The sequence below is a fragment of the Acomys minous genome (genome assembly GCF_964271855.1).
Source record: "Acomys minous genome assembly, chromosome: 10".
NCBI lineage: Eukaryota > Metazoa > Chordata > Mammalia > Rodentia > Muridae > Acomys > Acomys minous.
In genome coordinates, this window is record NC_140491.1 from 34,025,890 (window position 1) to 34,048,553 (window position 22,664).

At 38.1% G+C, this 22,664-nt stretch overlaps 2 protein-coding genes across 2 annotated transcripts in view; both read left to right on the top strand.

Moving 5' to 3' along the window:
• The window catches only part of POLN (DNA polymerase nu), a 142,749-nt gene that overhangs the window by 3,450 nt on the left and 116,635 nt on the right, over positions 1–22,664 (top strand). The window contains exon 2 of the mRNA XM_084798671.1: positions 15,135–15,279. Within this exon, the coding sequence (XP_084654797.1) occupies positions 15,135–15,279 (145 nt within the window). The remainder of the gene's footprint in view (positions 1–15,134; positions 15,280–22,664) is intronic.
• On the top strand, positions 386–12,160 carry HAUS3 (HAUS augmin like complex subunit 3). Its single transcript, XM_084798670.1, has 4 exons — positions 386–2,104; positions 3,058–3,497; positions 5,353–5,581; positions 11,837–12,160. The coding sequence occupies exons 1-4, from the start codon at positions 1,196–1,198 to the stop codon at positions 12,068–12,070; spliced, it is 1,812 nt and encodes a 603-aa protein (XP_084654796.1). The 5' UTR covers positions 386–1,195; the 3' UTR covers positions 12,071–12,160.

Genomic DNA, 22,664 nt, shown 5'->3' on the forward strand with positions numbered 1-22,664 from the left:
CCAGCTTGAGGCACCGAGAGAAGTCGCTGGGCCCGGGCGCGGGGTGACAGGTGAGGCTGAGGCTTCGTGCAGGGTGGGGGTGCTTGGCCAGCCATCCTGCTGGGGTTGGTAACTTTACTTTTCGCATGCTGAGGAGAAAAACCCAAGGCCTCAATCACACTAGCCAAGCGTTAAAATATACCCCTATCCTTTGTGCATTTTAAAAAAAATAGCAATTCGGTGCTTTTGTGGGTACGTCTTATTAGGGATCTTAAATGTCATAACTGGATACTCTTTTTTTTTTTTTTTTTTTTTGGTGTATGTGGGGGGCGGGGGTTCTTTTTTCCCTCAGAGACAGGGTTTTTTTTTTGTAGCCCTGGCTGTCCTGGACTCGCGCTGTAAGACCAGGCTGGCCTCGAACTCACAGCGATCCTTTTCTCCCTCCCTGAGGGCTGGGATTAAAGGCTTGGCCACCACGTTCGGCTATAGAATCAGAAACAAAACTCAGCCCATAAATTTTGCGACCAGAGTGTCAGATGTATGTGATTTTAAGGCCTGCCATTGCCACTGACCTTAGTTTGGCTCAAGTCGTGCTGGTTCAAAATAATGCTTTTTACTTGATGACTGCTGGGTACTTTGAAACTTGTCAACTTGTCTTGGTTTTCTCTGCATTAGTCTGGTTATATCTGTAGATTGAGTCGTTTGGACCTGATGAATGCTGATTGAGGTGAATATTAGTTGATTCTTCCTTTAAAATATTGGCATATTCCTCTTCCCTAACTAGAAGCGACAGGGGAAAACAACTATTTTACAAACTAGTGTATTTTAAGTAACTTCATCATTGGAAAAAAAAAATCAGGTTTTTATGGTTGTGTCTTTGTTAATTAGATTCTTCATTACTGTTATAGTGTCCTAAGCAACACCCTCATTACTTACATTCTGCTTTCTTTTCTTCAGATACTGCATCTGCCTTTCACTTATGCAGCTTCCTGATGTCATCTGATAAGATTATTTATATTTAAGATGCATTTGCCTTGTTTGTGGTCTAATATTTGTTTTCTCCCACCCCACCCCCCAGGAAAACACATTATAGATTGTATTTTCCCCCCTTCTTCTGTGGACTTAGTGTAAACTTTTTTTTTCTGTTTGAACTTAGTTTTTAAAAATCACTACCATAGATTCATATCAAATATAAAAAAACAGGGGCAGCTAAACCATGAGTTGTGGAAATGAGTTTGTGGAAACACTGAAAAAAATTGGTTATCCCAAAGCTGACGTTCTTAATGGAGAAGATTTTGACTGGCTGTTTGAGGATGCTGAAGATGAGTCATTTTTGAAATGGTTCTGTGGGAACACCAATGGACAGAATGTATTGTCTGAAAAAGAGTTGGAAGCTTTCAGCGTGCTTCAGCAATCAGGCAAGCCCATCCTAGAAGGAGCAGCATTGCATGAAGTTCTTAGAACCTGTAGAACTTTTGATTTGAAGACGCCTATTGTGGATGACAAGGAGATACAGAAATTAGAGGATGAGGTCCAAACTCTGCAGAAATTAAATAACTTAAAAATTCAGCAGCGGAATAAATACCAGTTAATGGCTTCCGAAACTAACTACAAGTCTCTGACATTGAGTGCTAAACAAGAGGAAGCCAGCAAGAAGCTGAAACAGAGGCAAGGATTCTTAAATGCTGTGAATACTAAGCTCAGTAATGAACTTCAAGTTCTTATTGATGGGATTAATAATTTGATGACATTCTTCAGAAGTTCTAACTCAGGTCAGGGGGCAAATCCAATGGTGTTTCTGTCTCAGTTTTCCTTGGGAAAATACATAAGCCAGGAAGAACAGAGCACAGCTGCCTTAACCTTATACACCAAGAAGCAGTTCTTTCAGGGTGTACATGAAGTCGTCCAAAGTTCAAATGAAGAAAATTTTCAGCTCTTAGATATACAAACACCATCTATTTGTGATAATGGAGAAATTCTCGAGGATAGACAAGTGGAGATGGCTAGACTGCAGATTGCAAGCATCTGTGCTCAGCAGCAGATCATATACTTGAAAGCAAGTAATTTGAGCATGAAGTCAAGTATAAAATGGGCAGAAGAGAATCTTCATAGCCTAACCAGCAAGGTAAACATAAGAGATACGACCTAATTCATACTGTGATTGTTAGAAATACAGGGTTTAATATTGTTACTACCTTAGAAGAGGGAATCTGATTTTAATTTTATATTTGCTCAGTACTTATTTGTAGTGTGTGTTTCATACAAGTATTAATCATAGTACTAGAATTTAAATAGTTTTATCCTCAGTCATATTACCTGGTTGGTTTTGAACAGAAATATCTTAATTTGCACTATGAATTTGAAATATGTGTCTTTTCAAATACAGGTTAAACTGGAGTTTCTGTTTTATGATATATGCCAAAGAGATTACTTGCTTGCTTATGGGTATTCTGCCTAGTTTCCTCTGACAAGAAGATGGTGTTAATGAAATCAAAAGTCTAGGATTCAATGGAATGACTTTCTCTTTACTTTTGAGAATATGTAGATATATTGAGCTGTTCATCTGCACTCTTTGGAAGGTTGCTTTCTTGTACCACTGGATAGTTGAATAAAAATGTAGAGTTTTCTGAATCAGAATTAAATTAGTTACTACAACAGACAAAAATGCTTTGAAATAATAAAAGGAGTAAATCTGGTAAATCTGTGTGCTATAATCAGCTGATGGACTAAGAAAATACCCATTGAGATAATTTATGAGAAATTAGAATCTTCATTTCTTATAGTGAATAATATGCTGATAAAGTTATGATTAAGGTAATAATGAGATCTAGTTTGTTTGTTTGTATATGTTTATAATGTAAAAGCACTGAAGTTCAGTACTTAACAGTGGCTTTTCTCTGGACTTAATCCGTATTTTCCCTTTTAAAACTATTTTGTGGGGGAACCCCTATTTTTGGCTTACACTAAAAAGTTAGTTTTCACTCATTGAATACATTATCGCACCACTTAAAAGTGAAAATAATTTTAAAATAAAAGTTTAAATCTATAGTTTAAAATGTTATTGCTTTCTTTGTTTAGGCTATTGGTAAAGAAAATTTGGACGCTAAACTTTCTAGCTTGAACAGTGAGATTCTCAAACTTGAAGAACAAATCACTCATATAAAAGACAAAATTTTGCCTGCTGTGGTAAAAGAGAATGCCCAGTTATTGAACATGCCAGTTGTAAAGGGAGATTTTGATCTGCAGATTGCTAAACAAGATTATTATACAGCAAGACAAAAGTTAGTTTTAAATCAGTTGATAAAGCAGAAGGCATCATTTGAGCTTGTACAGTTATCATATGAAATTGAGTTGAGAAGGCATTGGGATACATATCGGCAACTTGAAAATTTGGTTCAACAACTTAGTCAAAGAAACATGGTACTCTGCCAGCGATTAGCAGAGTTAACAGGTCCATCGCCATCTGAGCAGTTAAACTCAAGGATTCCCATCGACCCTAAGGATTATTCTACTCATAGGTATGTATGTCATTGCTTCTTAGTATTTTTTTCCTTTATTTGTGTGAAATACTAGGGAACAGAAATTTTGAACTTTTAAAAAATTACTTGTATACAGATTTGGACTTTCCACTTTTCTTTCATTTTTTATCTTTTTGTTGTTGGTTTTTGTTTTTGTTCCCTTTCTGTTCATGTTAGGTCTGAACGTAGCCACTCTAGAGCCGAAGTCAGTGAGTTGGGGGAATAAACTGGTAAAATATTTTACTCCCACTTAGATATCATTAGATACTTTAGCTTTGGGACAGGAAATTTGAGTACAGCTTTGTACTGTAGGTATTGCTGGGCATGATACTGATGGGATCTGGGCAAGGTAGTGTGGTGGGAAGACTATTTCTCTATCTGGGGAGGTAGGCCATGTGAAATGAAAGCTAACTTTCCTGGATAGCTAAGCCACTGATGATACCAAGATAATAGGAATTGAAAGGGTGAAGTAGTAGATTTCAAAGTTTACTGTGCTTGGTGTGGTGGCTCATGTATGTCATCCCAGTACCTAGAAGGCTGGGGCAGAAATCTCGTAAGTTTGAGGGCTTCATGGACTATATAACAACAATTTTCAGCAAACACTTGTGGTCATGGGATTACACCTTTAATTTCAACTTTCTGGAAGCTAGGGCGGAAGAATCTTGAATTTGAGGTCAGCTTGGGCTACATAGCAAGAATTCTAGGACAGCCTGAGCCGCACAATGAGACTTTGTATTATAAAGAAAGAAAGAACTGGCAGGGGCACAGGGCTGGGAAGATAGTTCAGTCACTGAAGTGCTTGTGTACAAGCTTGAAAACCTAACTTGATCCCCCAGAACTACGTAAAAAGCCAGGGGCACAGGGCTGGGAAGATAGTTCAGTCACTGAAGTGCTTGGGTACCTAGGCTTGTTGGCCAGCCAGTCTCATGGAATAGCTGAGCTCCAGGTTCATGAGAGACTTTGTTAAAAAGTGAGGCAGAGAGTGGTTGAGGAAGACCCTCAGAATCAACCTTTGCCCTCCCTGTGCACATGTACACACACGTACACACACACATTTTGTATGCTAGTCCTTATTTTTTCTGTAGGATTAGAATAACATAGATCATTATGTAGATGGTAACCCCTAAAATGAAAGCAATGAAGCAACCCTAAATCACTCATTATACTAATAAACAAAGTGATTTTGGGCTTTTGTTTTGTTTTGTTTTTTGAAACAGGCTGGCCTGGGACTCAGAAGTTCTACCTACCTCTGCTTCCTATGTGAATGTGCCATTGTGTAATTGTGTAGTTATAGCCCCTAGAATTACAATTGGCAGCTTTGGACTTCAACCAGTTTTATAGTCTGTTAAGATTTGTCTGTAAGAAGAGAGAACGAGAGGCTGGGCGTGGTGGTGTATGCCTTTAATCCCAGCACTCGGGAGGCAGAGGCAGGCGAATCACTGAGTTTGAGGCCAGCCTGGTCTACAAAGCGAGTCCAGGACAGCTAGGGATACACAGAGAAACTCTGTCTCAAAAAAAAAAAAAAAAAAGTGACATGCTACTTAAGATTGTTCTTTTGTTCTGTAGGCTTGTGGATATTTTGTTTGTTTGTTTGTTTCTGAGACAGGGTTTCTCTTTGTAGCCATGGTTGTCTGGACTCACTTTGTAGACCAGGCTGGCCTCGAACTCACAGGGATCCGCCTGCATCTGCCTCCCAGAGTGCTAGGATTACAGGCGTGCACCATAGCGCCTGGCTAAATTACTGCTTTTCAATTGTTACTTAGGTATCACTATATGTGACCCAATGAAGTGGGTTATAATTTTGAAAACTACTAACCTAAACATTTTTCTCTTTAATTTAAATTTTGTATTTTAGGCTTTATCAACTTTTAGAAGGAGACAATAAGAAAAAAGAATTGTTTATAACCCATGAACACCTGGAAGAAGTGGCTGAGAAATTGAAACAAGATGTTTCTCTAATAAGAGATCAGTTGACAGTGTCTACACAAGAGCATTTTTCCTTTCTGTCCAAACTAAATAATGATGTGGACATGCTTTGTGATGCTTTGTATCATGGAGGAAATAAGCTGTTGCTTTGTGATCAGGTGAGTGTTCACCTAGAAATTTAAAATGCTTTTCAAATTATGTTTATTGTAAGGGCTAGAGAGCTGACTTAGTTAAGAACACTTGCTGCTCTTGTATATGACTTATGTTGCATTCCTAGTACCCACATGGTGGCTCACACCATCTGTGACTCTTGATCTATTGGTTCTGATGTCCTTTGCTTTTGTGGGTGCCAGGCACACATGTGGTACACATACATATGTGCAAGTAAAAATACTTATTCAAATACAAAGTATTTAAATAAAAAAAATGTTTCTTATAGAAGAAAATATCATGAGGAAAAGATTACCCTATCCTATTACACTAATATAAAATTTACTTAACTTAAAGAAACAGGGCCTTGCCATGTAGCCTATGCTGATCTCCATTCAAAATCTCCCACGTACTAGAATTATACACGTATGCCACCATATTAAAATCATATGATTTTTAAAAAAATATATATATTTATTTATTTATTATGTATACAGTATTCTACCTGCATGTACACCTGCATTTCAGAAGAGGGCACCAGATTGCATTATAGATGGTTATGAGTCACTATGTGGTTGCTGGGAATTGAACTCAAGATCTTTGGAAGAGTAGCCAATGCTCTTAACCTCTGAGCCTTCTCTCTGACACTGCCCCCCCTTTTTTTAACCGTATGATTTTTAACTCCGTGTGTGTGTATATGTGTGTGTTCAGATAATTTTTAATTTCATGTAAGGAATTTGAAAGTTTATAAAGTTTTCAGCCACCATAAAAGAATACATAATATTGATGCTGTGTTAAGGAAGAAAACTTGTTATTTTAGCAAATAGAGGATCACCTTTCTGTCTTTAAAAATCTATGTGGACTTATTGTCACATGCTTCTTCTAGTAGAACTCCCTAGCCTTTGAGGAGTACTGTCTTTGAGTTTTATTATATAAATAAATTCTTAGATAATATATTAACTTCTCTGTGTTCTTCAACTGTATATGGTCGGAACTCTATGTTTCAGTAACTCGTTTGTTTTTGTTCTGTACCCTTAAACTTACTATTCACTCACTGAGGCTGAGGCTGTTGATGAAACCTAGGGCCGTCTACATTCTAGGGAAGGGCTTCCTCATTAAGGTATAACTGCAGTCTTTGGTGTTTTGGAAATAGGTCTCACTATGCTCATGGCTTGCCTTAAACTCACTCCGTAGCTCAGGCTGGCCCTAAACTTGCAATCTTCCTCCTTTTACTTCCCGAGTGCTGGAATCACAAACATGCTTCTCAGTGACTAGCATTTACTTGTTTCCATTTCAGTTTGTTTCTCTCTCTTTTTTGTTTTTTTGTCTTTTTGTTTTTGAGGCAGGGTCTCATTGTGTACTGGGACTCACTGTGTAGATCAGGCTACGGTCAAGCTCACTGAGATCTGTCTTCCTCTGCTTCCTCAGTGCTGGGATTAACGGTCTGAGCCACCATACCCTCCATGTACTTGCTTCTTAACATTATTTATTTATTTATTTTTGTTATATTTTTTGTTTTTTGAGACAAGAGTTTCTCTGTGTAGCCTTGGCTGTCCTGGACTTGCTTTTGTAGATCAGGCTGTCCTCAAACTCACAGTGATCCACCTGCCTCTGTCTCCCAAGTGCTGGGATTAAAGGTCTGTGCAACCTCTGCCTGGCCTTTCTTAACATTTTTTTTGAAACTCATCTATGTAGACACATTACTGTTCCATTATGTAAAACTTCATAATTAACCTGTTTCTCATGACAGATATTAAAATAATTTCTAGTGGTCTGTCTTTATATTAGTTAATTAGACATACTTTTATGTAGCCCAAATACCTAAAAGAAGCAACTTTGGAAAAGATTATTTGGCTCATGATTTCAAAGAGTTTTATTCATGGTCATTTGGCACCATATGCTTCGACATAATAGCATAATGGCAGAGGAGGTTTTCGTTTTGAGGCCAGGAAGCAGCATTCTCTCTACATGGGGTCTTTGAGATGTAGGTAGACATTTTTTCTCCATATTCTTTTTTTAAAAAATACACTTACTTATTTGTGTGTTATGTGGGTGCATGTGTGCCATGGTGCACAATTGAGATCCAGACAATTTGTAGGAGTTGGTTCCCTTCTTTCTACCATATGGTCCCAGGGATTGAACTCAGGTTGTCAGGATTGGCTGTAGGTGTCATTATCTAATGAGGCATTGCTGTAGCCCATCATTGTCTTATTTTTTAACATATTTTAAAAGGAGAAAATAAGCCAATTAAAATGTGTAGGATACTTCTAAAGCTTCACACTTAATTCTGAATTGCTCTAAGTTGTTTTGTGATTCACAGTTGACTTCATTGTCTACACTATATATACATAAGAACATTGTGGGGGCTGAGAGATGGCTCAAAGGTTAAGAGCACTGTCTGCTCTTCCAAAGGTCCTGAGTTCAATTCCCAGCAACCACATGGTGACTCATAACCATCTGTGAGATCTGGTGCCCTCTGCTGGTGTGCATGCAGGCAAAACACTTTGTATATTTGATAAATAAATGAATCTTAAAAAAAAGAACATTGGGGAAAATTTGGTTTTGTTTGAGTCTCAGCATGTAGCCCTTCCTGGTCTGGAACTTGCTACATAGACTTTGTAGCAGTTTTCTTCCCTTTGCATCTAGGTGTTAGGATTAAAGGTCTGAGTCACCATGCTCATCTGAAAAATATTTAAGAGTGCCTGGCTATCAGCAGCTACCACATGATGGTCTCTATTATAAGTGCATCTTTGTTTCAGATAGTTGAGATCTGACAAAAATGCATTGTAGATTCCCGAAAATAGTTTTACTATAATCTTGCTATTTGGTATCATTAATTTTCTTTTTTTACTGCCTAATTAGGGTATTAAATGAGTCAAGTCTCAGGGCTGGAGAGATGGCTCAGCAGTTAAGAGCATTGTCTGCTCTTCAGGAGGTCCTGAGTTCAATTCCCAGCAACCACATGGTGGCTCACAACCATCTGTACTGTGATCTGATGCCTTCTGGTGGGCAGGGGTACATGCAGGCAGAGCACTGTACATAATTTTTTTTTTAAGTCAAGTCAGGCTGTGCATGAAACAGGCAGAGCTGTGTGAGTTTAAGACCAGCCTTGCTTACATATATCTAGGACAGCCAGGGCTACAGGATAAAAACTCTGTCCAAAACAAACAAGCAAGCAAAAAGAAAACAATAAAAGGAAATTTTAAAAGTCAAGTCAGTTTTATTAGTGAAGTTGAACATTTTTTAGTATCTGCTGTAGGAATATTTATTTTAGCACTATAAGATCATTAGGTTAACTAAAATTAACTGAGGTTATTAGTATACCAGATTTTTGTTTACCAAAGTTTTCTTAGAGAATATTAAAGGTGACGATAATGTCAAAATTACCTTTTTAAAAAAATGTAGTTTTAGAAGTACTAATCTGTGAGCTGGAGAGATAGATGGCTCAGAGGTTAAGAGTACTGGCTGTTCTTCCAGAGGTCCTGAGTTCAATTCCCAGCCATCACATGGTGGCTCACAACGGTCTGTAATGAGATCTGGTGCCCTCTTCTGGCAGGCAGGCACACGTACATGCAGGCAAGCATAGATTGTATATATAATAAATAAATCTTTTTAAAAAATTAAAAAAATAAAGTACTAATTTGTGAAATTAGCATATGTGACAGGTCTAAATGCAGTCATTTTTAAAATTTGTACATTGGAATCACCAGGCATGGAGTATTGAAATGTTGATTCTTGGCCGTGTTACAGAGATGGAATAATTTATCCTGAGTTGAGGCCCAGAATTGTATTTTCATAACAAGCACTCAGCTGCTTGTGAGCCGTGCTCTGGAATGTTGGTGGTAGTTAGAGCTGCAGACTTTGTGAGAACCTCTGCTGATAACTGGCTACAGTTTTGAAGACTAGAATGCTTGATTGGACAACTGTAGAGATTTTAAAAAATCCTTTAAATGCAAAAAGTGAGGAAATCAAATTTATTAAACATTAAGCTTTAACATGTCTGAGGTTTTAAAAGATTGATTGATTTATTAATTTACATACAGTGCTCTGCCCATATGTACACCTGCAGGCCAGAAGAGGCCATCCGATCTCACTATAGATGGTTGTGAGCCACCATATGGTTGCTGGGAATTGAACTCAGGACCTCTGGAAGAACAGTCAGTGCTCTTAACCTCTGAGCCGTCTCTCCAGCCCCCATGTCTGAGTTCTTAAGCAGAAGAATTACATATAGTTAGCATGGTTTTCATTGAGTAGTCTGTGTAATTCCGTTTTTACAGGATAGGGAAAGAAGGGGGGAGGGAGAAAAGGAGATTTTTGTTGAGGCAGGTTTTTGTTTGTTTTTAAGGTTAAAAAAAAAAAAGCACCATGCCACTGTGGGTTTTTACTGTCAATGTGATTATATAATATAGACAAGTAACCTGCACTATTATTTCTACAGACCCCAGCACCATTGTCCTCTAGTCAGTGTGGAGGCAGATGTGAGTCCGTGGTTGGTGTCTCAGGTTCACCCTGCAGACAGTTCTAGTTCCTTAGGTGGTGGGAGTGAACCATCCACTCACGCAGCTGAGGCTACCAAGGACAGAATAAAGAGTGAATACAGGACTCCATCCAAGTCTAGCTTGGCGAACCAGGGAGTCTAATTGCGATAGCTAACAGGATTTGAACGAGAGGCCAGTTACAGGAGCATGGACAACTAACTTATTTGCAACTCCACTACCCAGAAGTCTCCCAAATGTTAACTGCCTGTGCATCTTCTGGGAGAGACAGGAGGTGGAGTTTCTGAACCCCTCCCACTGCCATAACAAAGCGTCTATGGATCCAGACTGGAGCAGTTGCTTATTAGACTTCATATCAAGGCTTTTCCTGCATTTATATGTATCAGGCACAGATTAAGCTGCAATAAAGTTTGATTAATTAATATAATAAAGCTTCCATGAGAAAGGTTTTGCTGTTTTTTGTTTTGTTTGGTTTGGTTTTTGGTTTTTTGAAACGGGCTTTCTCTGTGTAGACTTGGCTATCCTAGACCAGGCTGGCCTGGAACTCACAGGGATCTGCCTGCCTCTCCCTCCCTGAGTGCTGGGGTTATAGGCCTACGCTACCACACCCAGGTTTTTGTTCAAATAGTTACAAAACAGTGCTTGGTACAAGGTAGGCACTCAATAATATTTATTAATTATGAATACACAGAACAGATCAGTTACACTTCAGGAAGTAGAGTTTGCATTAAGTCATTCAGAATTCCCTATTAGATGTTATTACAGTTAATTGTGTGTTGACTGTAAATCTGGTAGACACTTCTTACTTGATTACTTGCTTGTTTGCTTGATATAGGATCTCATGCTGCAGTATAGGCTAGTGTGGAACTCATTCTGTATCCCAATCTGACCTCAAACTTACAGCATCCTCCCTCAGCTTTTCTACTGCTGGGCTTACAGACATGCCCAGCTAGCTAGGCACAGTGGCATACACCCTAATTCCAGCGCTTGGTGGGAGAGGCAGGTGGATCTCTGTGAGTTTGAGCCCAGCCTGATTTACAAAACAAGTCCAGGACAGCCAAGGCTACACAGAGAAAACCTGTCTCAAAAAACAAAACAAACCAAAAAACCAAGAAAAAAATTACTGCGTTTTTTTGTGTGTAGAGTGGTGCACATGTGTCTGGAGACGAGAAGACAATTGGGAGTCTATTGTTTCCTTCAAATATGTAGGCTTGGGGGATCAATGGGACAACATCTTTATCCATCTCTTCAGCCCAGGGATTTTTAATTACAGCTTTTTGGTTTTCTTTAGTTTTTTTTGTTTTTGTTTTTTTTTTAAGACAGGATCTCACTATGTAGCCTTGGCTGGCTTGGAATTAATTATGTAGATGAGGCTAGCCTAGAACTGAAGAGATCTTCCTGCTCTGTCTCTCAAGTATCCTACCACACTAGCCTAATATGGCTTTTTATTATGAGGAGGTTTTTATTTGGTTTGTTGTTGTTGTTGTTTCTTGTTTTTCTTTTGTGTTTTTTTGTTTTTTGAGACAGGGTTTCTCTGTGTAGTGTTGGCTGTCCTGGACTCTCTTTGTAGACCAGGCTGGCCTGGAATTTAGAGAAGTCCGCCTGCCTCTGCCTCCCAGAAGCATTTTGGGATTACAGTTGTGCGCCACCACACCCGGTTGAGGAGTTATTAAATCATAGAGTTTCATTTTAGATTATATTTTAAATTTCTAGTTGGTATTCGGAATAAAGTTCTTGAAATAAAAGCTTTTTTTCTCCCCTTTTTAGGAGTTAATGGAGCACTTTCATCAAGTTGAATCTCAGATGAATAAATTAAATCATCTCCTTACTGAAATTCTTGCTGATGTGAAGACAAAAAGAAAAATTTTGGCAACTAATAAATTACATCAAGTGGAAAGAGAATTATATGTATATTTCTTTAAAAATGAACACTATCTAAAAGATGTTGTGGAAAATTTAGAAGACCAGTCAAAGACTAAGGCTTCTGGTCCTAGAGACTGAAGAGCTCTGCAGATGGAATCTTTACTATGCCTGCTGTGTTTTACTTCTTAAGTATTAGACTAATAAACTACTAGTTGTTTTCCACACTAAGTAGTGTGCAGGGAGGAGTGTGTGTGTGTCTGTGTGGTCTATTAGTGTATACCTGCATACCATAATGGATATTTGGAGATAAGCGAACACCTTGCAGGAATCAACGTTACCCTTTCATGAGAGCTTTGGGAATGAAAGTCACTTCATCAGTCTTGGCGGCAGTGACTAACCCACATCATCAGCCTCAGCACTACTAAGTTTATAAACTTAAGATTTTACTTTTGTAGACTTAGTGTCAAGTTGAACTTCCCTAATCTGAAATTTTTAAATGCTGCATAATCTGAAACTTACAAACAACTGGGATGATTTCACAAGTGAAAAATTCTGCATCTGATCTTACATGACAGGACAGAGTTACAAAACAGATTATAAGATTACCATTTGTCTTACGTGTATAGGTTTGTCTGAAATATAAATGAATTTCACATTTTAACTTGGATTTTATCCCTAAGATATCTATTTGTATATGTACAAAAATTGAAATATCTGAAACACTTTAGTCCCACACATTTAAGTTGGGGATATTGTTTGTATCAGTTTGGCTTTTAACCCATGTAACCATTGTTGGGAGTGGAGGTGCTGAACTCTTGTAGCACTGGCTGGCCAGACTGGGCTTGCATTTAAGAGATCTGCCTGCTTCTGCCTCTCCAGTTCTGGGATAGGCATATCAGTGCTTTTCATAACAATTTGCTTGCTGTCACTTAATCTCGGTAGGAAAAAAGCATGTTATACAAATATTTAAATATAATCAAATCTAAAATTGGCATTTTCTGCTATTTCAAAAGTTTGTAGAATGTTGAGTTTTGCTTTTTAAGGTTTTAGTTATCTGAGGTCAACTGTGATATGAAAAAAATGAATTTTAAAAATCCCAGAAGTTCCCAGCACTTGGGAGGCAGAGGCAGGTGGATCTCTGTGAGTTCAAGGCCAGGCTAGTCTACAAAGTGAATCTAGGACAGCCAGGGCTGTTACACAGAGAAACCCTAGTCTCAAAAAAAGCAAAACAAAATCCCAGCAGTAAAATTTTAAGTTACTGTGTATGTGGTGGACTCTCACATCTCCTACTTGGAGTGTGTCATATCTTTTTTCAGTATATCTGTGCTACATACTTAACTTTTTTATTACTCACTTAATACCCGATAGTTAGCAAATATATAGATTTCCAAATGAAAATGTGCAGTTTCATTTGGGCTTTGAATTTTACCTCCTCTGGGTAAGATAATACTATGATTATATTCAGTACCTAAATCTTGTATTTGACTAACATTAAGTTCTGTTGTTTGAAGTATTTTCCCCTAGGTCTCTAACCTTTGAGACTAAATGTTTCTACTTGCACCACAAAGTTTGAGGACTTGAGCATTTCCATTCTAGGGGCTGGGCTTTGGTGGCCCCTACTAGAGCTTTAACCAGTGTGATACAGCATAATTAATGAAATTTGAAATTTTTTAAGTTTCAAAATTATGTACAAATGGTTGCTTAAAGGATTTATGATACATATTTAAATCAGTTTCTTAGAAAAGAAAGTGTTAAACAGTTATTTTAAAAGCTTGAAGTAACTCTTCAATTTGATTTTTAAAAAATTCTTTTTTTCAGTTTTAGTTTTTTGAGACAGGGTTTCTCTGTGTGTAGCCTTGGCTATCCTGGAATCACTCTGTAGATCAGGCTGGCCTTGAACTCACAGAGAGTTCTGCCTCTGGCCTCCGCCTCCTGAGTGCTGGGACTAAAGGTGTGAGCCACCACCACCCTCTTAAATTCTTTTTTTTTTTTTTTTTTTTTTTAAAGATAAAGTCTTGCCTTGTAGCCCAGATTGGCACTGAATTCATGACTATGCTGGGATTATCAGCACACACCACCACACTGGTCTGCCTGTCAGTTACCAAGCACTCCCAAAGAGCTCATCTCACGACGTTTGTATTAGATACTAAATACTATAAGAGGTCTATTGTAGGAGAGAACCCTAAGAATATTCTTTGTTATATGGAATGCCAATCTTAAAAATACATATTTCAGAAAGTTTTATGGATATTTTCTATCTGTATATAGAGATATAGATGGACATGCATTGTTAACTTTATAATTAAACAAATACATTTTTGTCTATTGTATTGTGTTACATAAATTTACTTTTGTTAGGTGAACCTAATGTAGTTGAAAAAATTTTAACCTTAAATTTTCTCGTAAGATTTAACTGTCAGCTGTTTGTTTGAATGTCCTGAGTTGTCCTTCCTGCACAGGGGGACCAATAGGATGTGTCAGTGCCAAGATAGCAGGTTGTTTGTCTGCCGTGATTACCCAAGTCAGTTTTAATTACTGTATCAGAGTTGTATACTTGAAGATTAGTAATAGCTAGTTTTCAGAGACTGGCTTACTTTATATTTGGTTAATAAGAAAGTGAGGGTGTCATCACACCCCCTCCCCCCCCCCATCCCCAGGGGTTTCTCTGTATGGCCCTGGCTGTCCTGGAACTCACTCTGTAGACCAGGCTCGCCTCAAATTCAGAGATCCACTTGCCTCTGCCTCCCACGTGCTGGGGCTAAAGGCGTGCATAGCCATGCCTTTTTAAAAATCTGTTTATCATGATCCCTAAGATGTGCTTCTGGTTAGTTTTGTTTTAATTTGTAGCACTGGGGAATCAATTCTAGGGCTTGCACATATCAAGCAAATGCTCTAAAACTTAGCCCTATCCCCCACACCAGCACTTTTTTTTTTTAAGCTTTAAAAATATTTGAAGCTGGGTCTTGCAAATTGCCTAGGCTGTCCCTGAACTTGTTCTCAAGCCTAGGCAGGCTTGAACTGTCTTTTGCCTGCCTCAGTCTCCCAGTTCAGCTTGTACCAACAGGCCTCATTTCTCATTTTTTCTGCCCTATTATATAATCAAAACCTATCTCCTGTATTTATTCATACCTTTTAAATGGAAATATATGTAAGTCCTTTTAAAGTCTTAAAATTAACATATGGGTACTTATCTTATATTTAGGACTTTATGAAAATGGAAAATTATGAGGCATGTGTAGGTTTTGATCTCTGTGAGACACCCCTCTCCACTGTTGCTCAGAAGATTATGTCTGCTATGCGTTCAGGTGATTTAATGGATTCTGAGAATGAGGGAGAGAGTACAAAGAGTAAGTAATTTTATGGGCCTTTTATTGTTTTGAATGTTAATTATTTTAAAGACGTAAGACTTAAAAGTGAAATGAATATAATAAAATTATTCCATAGAACTTTATATTTTACAGGGATTTTTGTTGCCTATGAAAGAAGTGCTTTCCAGTGTGTCCCCCCCACACCCCCTTCCCCAATCACTGTGACGAAATTGTTTACTGAGTTCAAAGTCTTTTAATCACATTGTTTTAATACAACACACTCTTCCTTGTTCCAGGTGTTCTAGTATCTTCAAAGGAGATTCTAAATGCTTCTTGGTTGACTATCAGATTATTGAGTTAGTACATAGTACTTGCTGTTACATATTGTTGGTCATAAGAGAAGTGCACGCTTGAGCGGCTGAGTTTTGAATCCCTTGTAATCAGGTTTAAAAAAAAAAAAAAAGTCCAGCCAGTCAATGTACTGCCATAAGATGTATAAACTTTGGGTATCAGAAAAAAATGGGTTTGTCTATATGGGTTTATGATGTTTGGTATAATAGTAAAAAGCTGTGGTATATATTCACAGGCACAGCTGAAAGGTTTGTAACATCAGAGTTTTTGAACCAGCAAAGCCAGTAATTTGTAGTTTATTTCTTTTCCTACAAAATAAGTTATAAATGATACTATGTTAGGATATTGAGAAGTCATTGAGCGTATTGCCAAGTATATAAACACAAATGTCGTTCACAAGCCCAATTTCAGTTAAGAGACAATGGTAGTTGGGGCTTGAGAGATGACTCAGTGGGAAAGTCAGCAGGCTTGAGTGGCTGTGTTTTGAATCCTTTGTGGTCAGATTAAAACAAAACAAAACAAACAAAAAACCAGCCAGCGTAAGTGAAAATATTGCTTACCTTGGTAGAAGAATCTCACATTTTCTCAAAATCCTCTCCCTTGCTCAAGAGTCACCACTATCCTGACTTTAATTATATCTCTTTCACAATGAAAGGCATTTTATATTGCTTCAAAGACCTTTTTGTCAGAGATTACTTATACCTATCCTATCTATAAGAATCCAGACTTCCCTTCTGAGGCACACAGGTCCGTGTGTGGCTCAGGTTCATTGCATCAGGTTCCTGTCAGCCAAATGAGTGCCTCCTCCAGGCAGGCTTGAAGACAATTAATTCAAGATAATTTCTCTTAAGTCCTTGTCTTAATAAAAGTATCATGGGGGTGGGGCTGAAATAATGTGCCAGAAGGACCCTGGACCTGTGAGTGCATCATGAGACAGCTCTACCACTGTATTAGCTCTTTTGTGCCTTTAGCTTAATTTTTTCCCCCTTAAGTCACTTATTCAGAGTTTGGTTCATCTGTACACCTGGGGTCAAAAGAGGTTTTGTTTGTTTTGTTTTGTTTTTCAGTTCTGTAACTTTATTTGACATTCAGCAGGTTAGTTCTCATCCATATTGACCGTCTGTAGATTCTTGAATGTGGTAACAGGCACGTAAGTTACCAATGTGTAGAGCTTATTGAGTGAGTCCTCATCTTCATTACCTTTTCTGGACAAACATACTTGGATACGATATGGAACATTCCTTATTCCTTTTGCCCAGACAGCTTTATTGAGCCTGGTGTCTATGTGCACGTCTGGAGTCCACATCTTCTTCATGGCAAATTTCCGAATTTTCTTTCTTTCTTTTTTTCTTTTTGCTTTTGTTTTTTGTTTTGTTTTTGTTTTTCAAGACAGAGTCTCTCTGTGTTAGTCTTGGCTGTCCTGGGCTCGCTTTGTAGTTCAGGCTGGCCTTGAACTCACAGCAATCTGCCTTCCTCTGCCTCCTGAGTGCTGGGATTACAGGTGTGCGCCACCATGCCTGGGTCAAATTTTCAAAGGAGTTCTTTTGTTTGTTTCTTTTTGTTTTGTTTTGGTTTTGGTTTTTCAAGACAGGGTTTCTCTGTGTAATAGCCCTTGGCTGTCCTGGCACTCTCTTTGTAGACCAAGGGGCCTCGAACTCACAGAGGCTCTGCCTCCAGTGCTGGGATTAAAGGCATGCACCACCACACCTGGCTCAAAGGAGTTTTTAAGGTGGTTAGCTGACTAGATGCTATGTTATACTTGTGATTAAGCATGTTTTTATCAATATATATCTTTATTTTATCTTTGTTTTCATAGGAAAAACCATGCCAGTGCACATTTACTAGCACTTTTAAGTTAGAGTTTAGGGATATTTTTTTTTCAAAAATTTTTGACAAACATAAATTTATAAAAGACTGACTCCCCAAAAGGTATTTGTTAAAATCCATTTAATGTAAAGCTTGTCTTTATTCCCAGTATCTAATAATTTAACAATTTCAAGGACAGACTAAAAAACTAAATATCCAGGCTGGAGAGATGGCTCAAGAGGTTAAGAGCACTGTCTGTTCTTCCAAAGATTCTGAGTTCTGTTCCTGGCAAGTACATGATGGCTCACAACCATGAGATTTGGTGCCCTCTTCTGGCGTGCAGGCATCCACGCAGGCAAAACACTGTTTATGTAATAAATAAATAAATAAGTAAATAAATAAATCTTTTAAAAAACCTTAAATATCAGAATAGACCTATGATGACTATATTCCTTCTAATTAGGAGTAAATGAAGAAACATTTTTATGTGTTTAGATATTAGATATAAAATCCTTACTTAGAAATCACTTACATGACACTGCAAGGCTTCAGATTTTAGTTCCCCAGGCCACTGCCCTTATTCAGGCTTCCTGACTCATGGGGATTATTATGGTAGCCTCCAAGTTGCTTTTTGTGTTCAGTTGACTGCCACTTCAGTTGTTCTTTGTACCATGGCCTGAGGTCATTCTTTGTCCTTGTTCTCTTCAAAGTTTGTCCTTAGAAATACTACCACACAGTCCTACGCATCATCTGGCTCCAGCCTGCCCTTTATATTATATTCTACTATTCATTATTTTCCATCTCTTTGTTGTTCCATTCACATTTAACTAGACTTCTAAAAATGTGACACTTCCCTGTCCCCCCCCCCCCCCTACTCATGAATTTTCCCCCTGAGACAGGGTTTCTCTGTTATAGCCCTGGCTTTTCAGGAGTAGTATTGTAAACCAGGCTGGCCTCAAACTCAGAGATCCTCCTGCCTCTGCCTCCCGAGTGCTGGGATTAAAGGTGTGAGCCACCACCTGGCTCCATGATTTTCTTTTGGATGTTTCCTCACAGCTCACAATGTTAATGCTGGTTTTCTTTTTGAACATAGGTACAATTTTTTCAATAAAATCCTTGCAAACTGGGTTTAATACCACATTAAATACATCATACAACATGATCAGGTTAGTTTTATTCCAAGGATGTAAGGGTGGTTCAAAACAAGCATATTAACAAATTAATTTAGCACATAAATTGAATCAAGGACAGAAGTCACATGATCATCTCAACAGATACATTTGACAAAGTTCAATACTTTTCCTGAAGCAACTAGTTCTAGAAAGACCGTATCTTAACATAGTAAGAGAGTTTGTTGGGTAACAGCACTTCCCTCTAAGCTTGACCACCTGAGTTCAATCCCCAGGAAATACCTGGTGGACAGAGAGAACTCCCCAAAATGTAGTGACATTCTTAAGAATTCTGTAATTTTGGTTTCTTTAAAGAACAAATATTATAAGAATATGTTTTCATTTTAATGTCAGGTGTGGGGATTTGGGGCTGCTTTGGACTGTCTATAGCAGCTGACTGTGATTTACCTTCTGCTCTAGCAGAGAAATGGTTTTGCCAACTGCAGATAATTTCTGCAATTTTGTGACATTTGGAATTCTGGGAACTCGTCAGAGGCTATGTAAGTGCTAGAGCCCTGATAGTCGGGGGAAGGGGAGGGGGTCGTGGTGTTGGTCCTTTAGGAAGGTTGGTTTTAGTTTGTTAGTAGCCATGGTCAAAGAAGAAACAAAAGGAAAGAAATTAGGTTGATGGATTTTACTAATTCTTCTATCCTTGTTTTTCTCCTATCTAGTGTTAGTGAAACTGACAGAATAAAGGGTGGAAAAAAGAACTCACAAAATAGCAAATATGAGTTACACCAAAAGTTGTCTCCTGACCACATGCATGGTGTGACACATGCACACACAAACATAAATGTAGTTTTAAACTTAAGGGTTGGGAAGATGACTCAATGGTTAAAGTACTTATCATACAAATGTAAGGAATTGAGTTCAGATCCCCAGAAGTCATGTAAATGATGTGTGACCATGTGTGTGTGCATGTGTGTGTGCACACCTGTGTATGTACATACATGTATGTGTGTACACTTGTGTCTGTAGTGAAGATAGCCTCATAGCAAACTCACAATTTGATTGAGAGGTCTTGCCTCAATGAATAAGGCAGAAGAGTGATGGAAGATGATACCTTATATCAACTTATCTCTACTTCATGATCATTTCATATATCCACTCGTGTGTGCCTGTACATGCAAGCATGCATACATACACTTGCACGCCACATGCATGAAAATGGAAAAATAAATTTAAAAATTGGAAAGAAAACCTATAGCAAACACTATACTAAATGGAGGGGGAAAAATGAAAGCATTCCCTGTAATTCAGGAATAAGAAAACAATGTGTAGTGAGGGAGCTCAGCAGGTGAAGGTGCTTACTGCTGGGCCTGACAATTAAGTTCAATCCCTGGAACCCATGTGGTAGAAAAACAACCAACTCTTGAGAGTTGCCCTCTCACCACTGGTACCCTATGGCAAGCACAGGTCACCCCAAAATAGACATAACCAACAGTTTTAAAGAGAAAAATAGGTCTATTCTCTCCACTGTTGTCCAACATAGTCCTTGAATTCTTAAGCCAGGGCTGTAAGGCAAGAGAGAAGTAAAGGATACACATAGAAAAGGAAAATACCCAATTATCCCTATTTCAGACTGTGATCATATACTTAGAAAGACTCTGATATTACCAGAAAATTCTTATATCTAAATAAACATTTTCATCACAGTAGCAAGATACAAAATCAGCATCAGTTGCTTTTCTATGTAATGATAAAGAATATATTGAAAAAAATAAATTAGGCTGAATGTGGTGGTGCATTCCTTTTTGTTTTGTTTTTGTTTTGAGACAGTTTCTCTGTGTGTAGCCTTGGCTATCCTGGACTTGCTTTGTAGATGAGGCTGGCCTCGAACCACCGCGATCCACCTGCCTCTGCCTCCTGAGTGCTGGGATTAAAGGTGTGCGTCACATGCCTGGTTGCTGGTGTATGCCTTTAATTCCAGCATTTCAGAGGCAGAGGTCAGTCTGGTCTATATAGCAAGTTCCAGAACATACAGGACTATTTAGACAGACCCTGTCTCAAAAAGAAGGACAAATAGACCTAGAAATAAACCTAAACAAAATGAGAGACTTAGCCAGGCGTGGTGGCACTTGCCTTTAATCCCAGCACTCGGGAGGCAGAGGCAGGTGGATCCCTGTGAGTTCAAGGTCAGCCTGGTCTACAAAGTGAGGCTAGGACAGCCAAGGCTACACAGAGAAACCCTGTCTCGAAAAACCAAAAAAAAAAAAAAAAAAAAAAAAAGAAGCTTTTAAGGTGACAAGAGTAGCACCCAACAAAGAAATTGAAGACACTAGAAGATGGGGGAAAATACATTCATTGACTGGCAGGAGGAAAATGACTATTGTCAAAAGCGATCTATAGAATCATTGCACTCCCAGTCAACATTCCAATGACATTAATGACAACTTATCTAAAATTAATATGAAAGCACAAAGACCTCAAGTTGTCAAAGCAATCCTGAGCAAAAAGTAATGCCACAGGTATCACAACACTTGATTTCAAATTATAATACAAAGCAGTAATAAAAACAAAAAACAGTTTGATACTGACACAAAAACAGACAGAGACCAACAATGGCTTAGAATTGAGGACCCTGGAATGAACCCGTGAAGCTACAAACAACCGATTTTTCAGCCGAGATGCCAAAATATGTTGGAAAAAAGACAGCATCTTCAATTGGTGCTGGGGAAAGTGAAATTAATTTAACACCTAGAAGAAAAGAGGAAAAACACTTAAGGATAGAGACACAGGACCTTCTGAATAGGACTGTAGCCCAAGAAGTCAAGAAGTAATCAGTGGAATTACACAGAATTAAGTTTGGGCATCATGGGAAAAAGTTAGCAGTGAAGACAGCCTACAACATGGGAGAAAATTCTTGCAAGCTTCTCATCTAACAGCATTGGCATCTAAACATTTTTAAACCTCAAGAAATTAAAAAGAAAAATTAGGCAATCAATAATCAACAGGTAAATCAAACAGCTCTGAAAAGAAATATATGCAGCCAAATAAATACATGAAAAGTGTGAAGATTTTAGCTGTCAGGAAAACTCAAAACTACATTGAGATTCCATCTCACCAGTCAGAATGTCTGTCATCAATAAGACAAAAGTGGGATTGGACAATTGGCTCAGTGATTAAGAACACTTCTTGTAAAAGAAAAAATGACAGTTTACTGCCTGAACAGTCACCCAACACGCTCTATAATGTTGGCACATCATCTTTGGCCTTCTAGCCCAATATCTCTGACAGACATATTTTTGAGGCAGGAACTATTGAGGACTTGCTTACCCTGTTTTGGCAGAGTTTGGCCGTTGACTCTACCTGCATCTAAGCTTGCCCATTTTAGGCAGGATTCTGTCTGTGGTAGAAATGAGGACATTTTGCCTGGTGGCTGGTTTGCCACATTTGAAGCCAACTCCATAAGGAGGTTCTTTGATGCTCATCACCTCCTTTGAGGAAGGCTTGGTGTTGCCAGGAATTAACTTGTCTTGTCAAAGAATCTTTAGAGGGGTTGGAGAGACAGTTCAGTGGTTAAGAGTGCTCTTACAAAGGTCCTAAGTTCAATTCCTAGCAACCACATGGTGCTCACAATCATCTATAATGTGATCTGATGCCCTCTTCTGACCTGCAGGTATACATGCAGGCAGAACACTGTATACATAATAATAAATATTAACAATTTTTGAATTTTTAGAAAAACATCTTTAAATGCCATATTCTGTAAGTCTCTGAGGCTTTTGAAGACCTTATTTAACTATTTTACCTTATATATCTATAGAATCATATCTGTTAGACCTACGATATATATTCTTGTGATAAAATTAGACTAGTATTTGACATGACCATGATTTGTTCAACTAGCAATTAGCTTGTATTACTTAATTATCCTAAATAGGCTGCAGCACCACTTTCAAGGTATTGGAAGTAAACCTTGTATTATGATTGAGTTGGATGGGTATAATACCTCATATTCGAGTAGAAATATACAAACATACATACATTCATATGTATGTATATATGTGTGTGAAGAATAATCTTAGATTTGAATTCTATACCAATATATCAGAGTTACACTTATTTTGCATCAATATACAAAATTCTATATTCAAG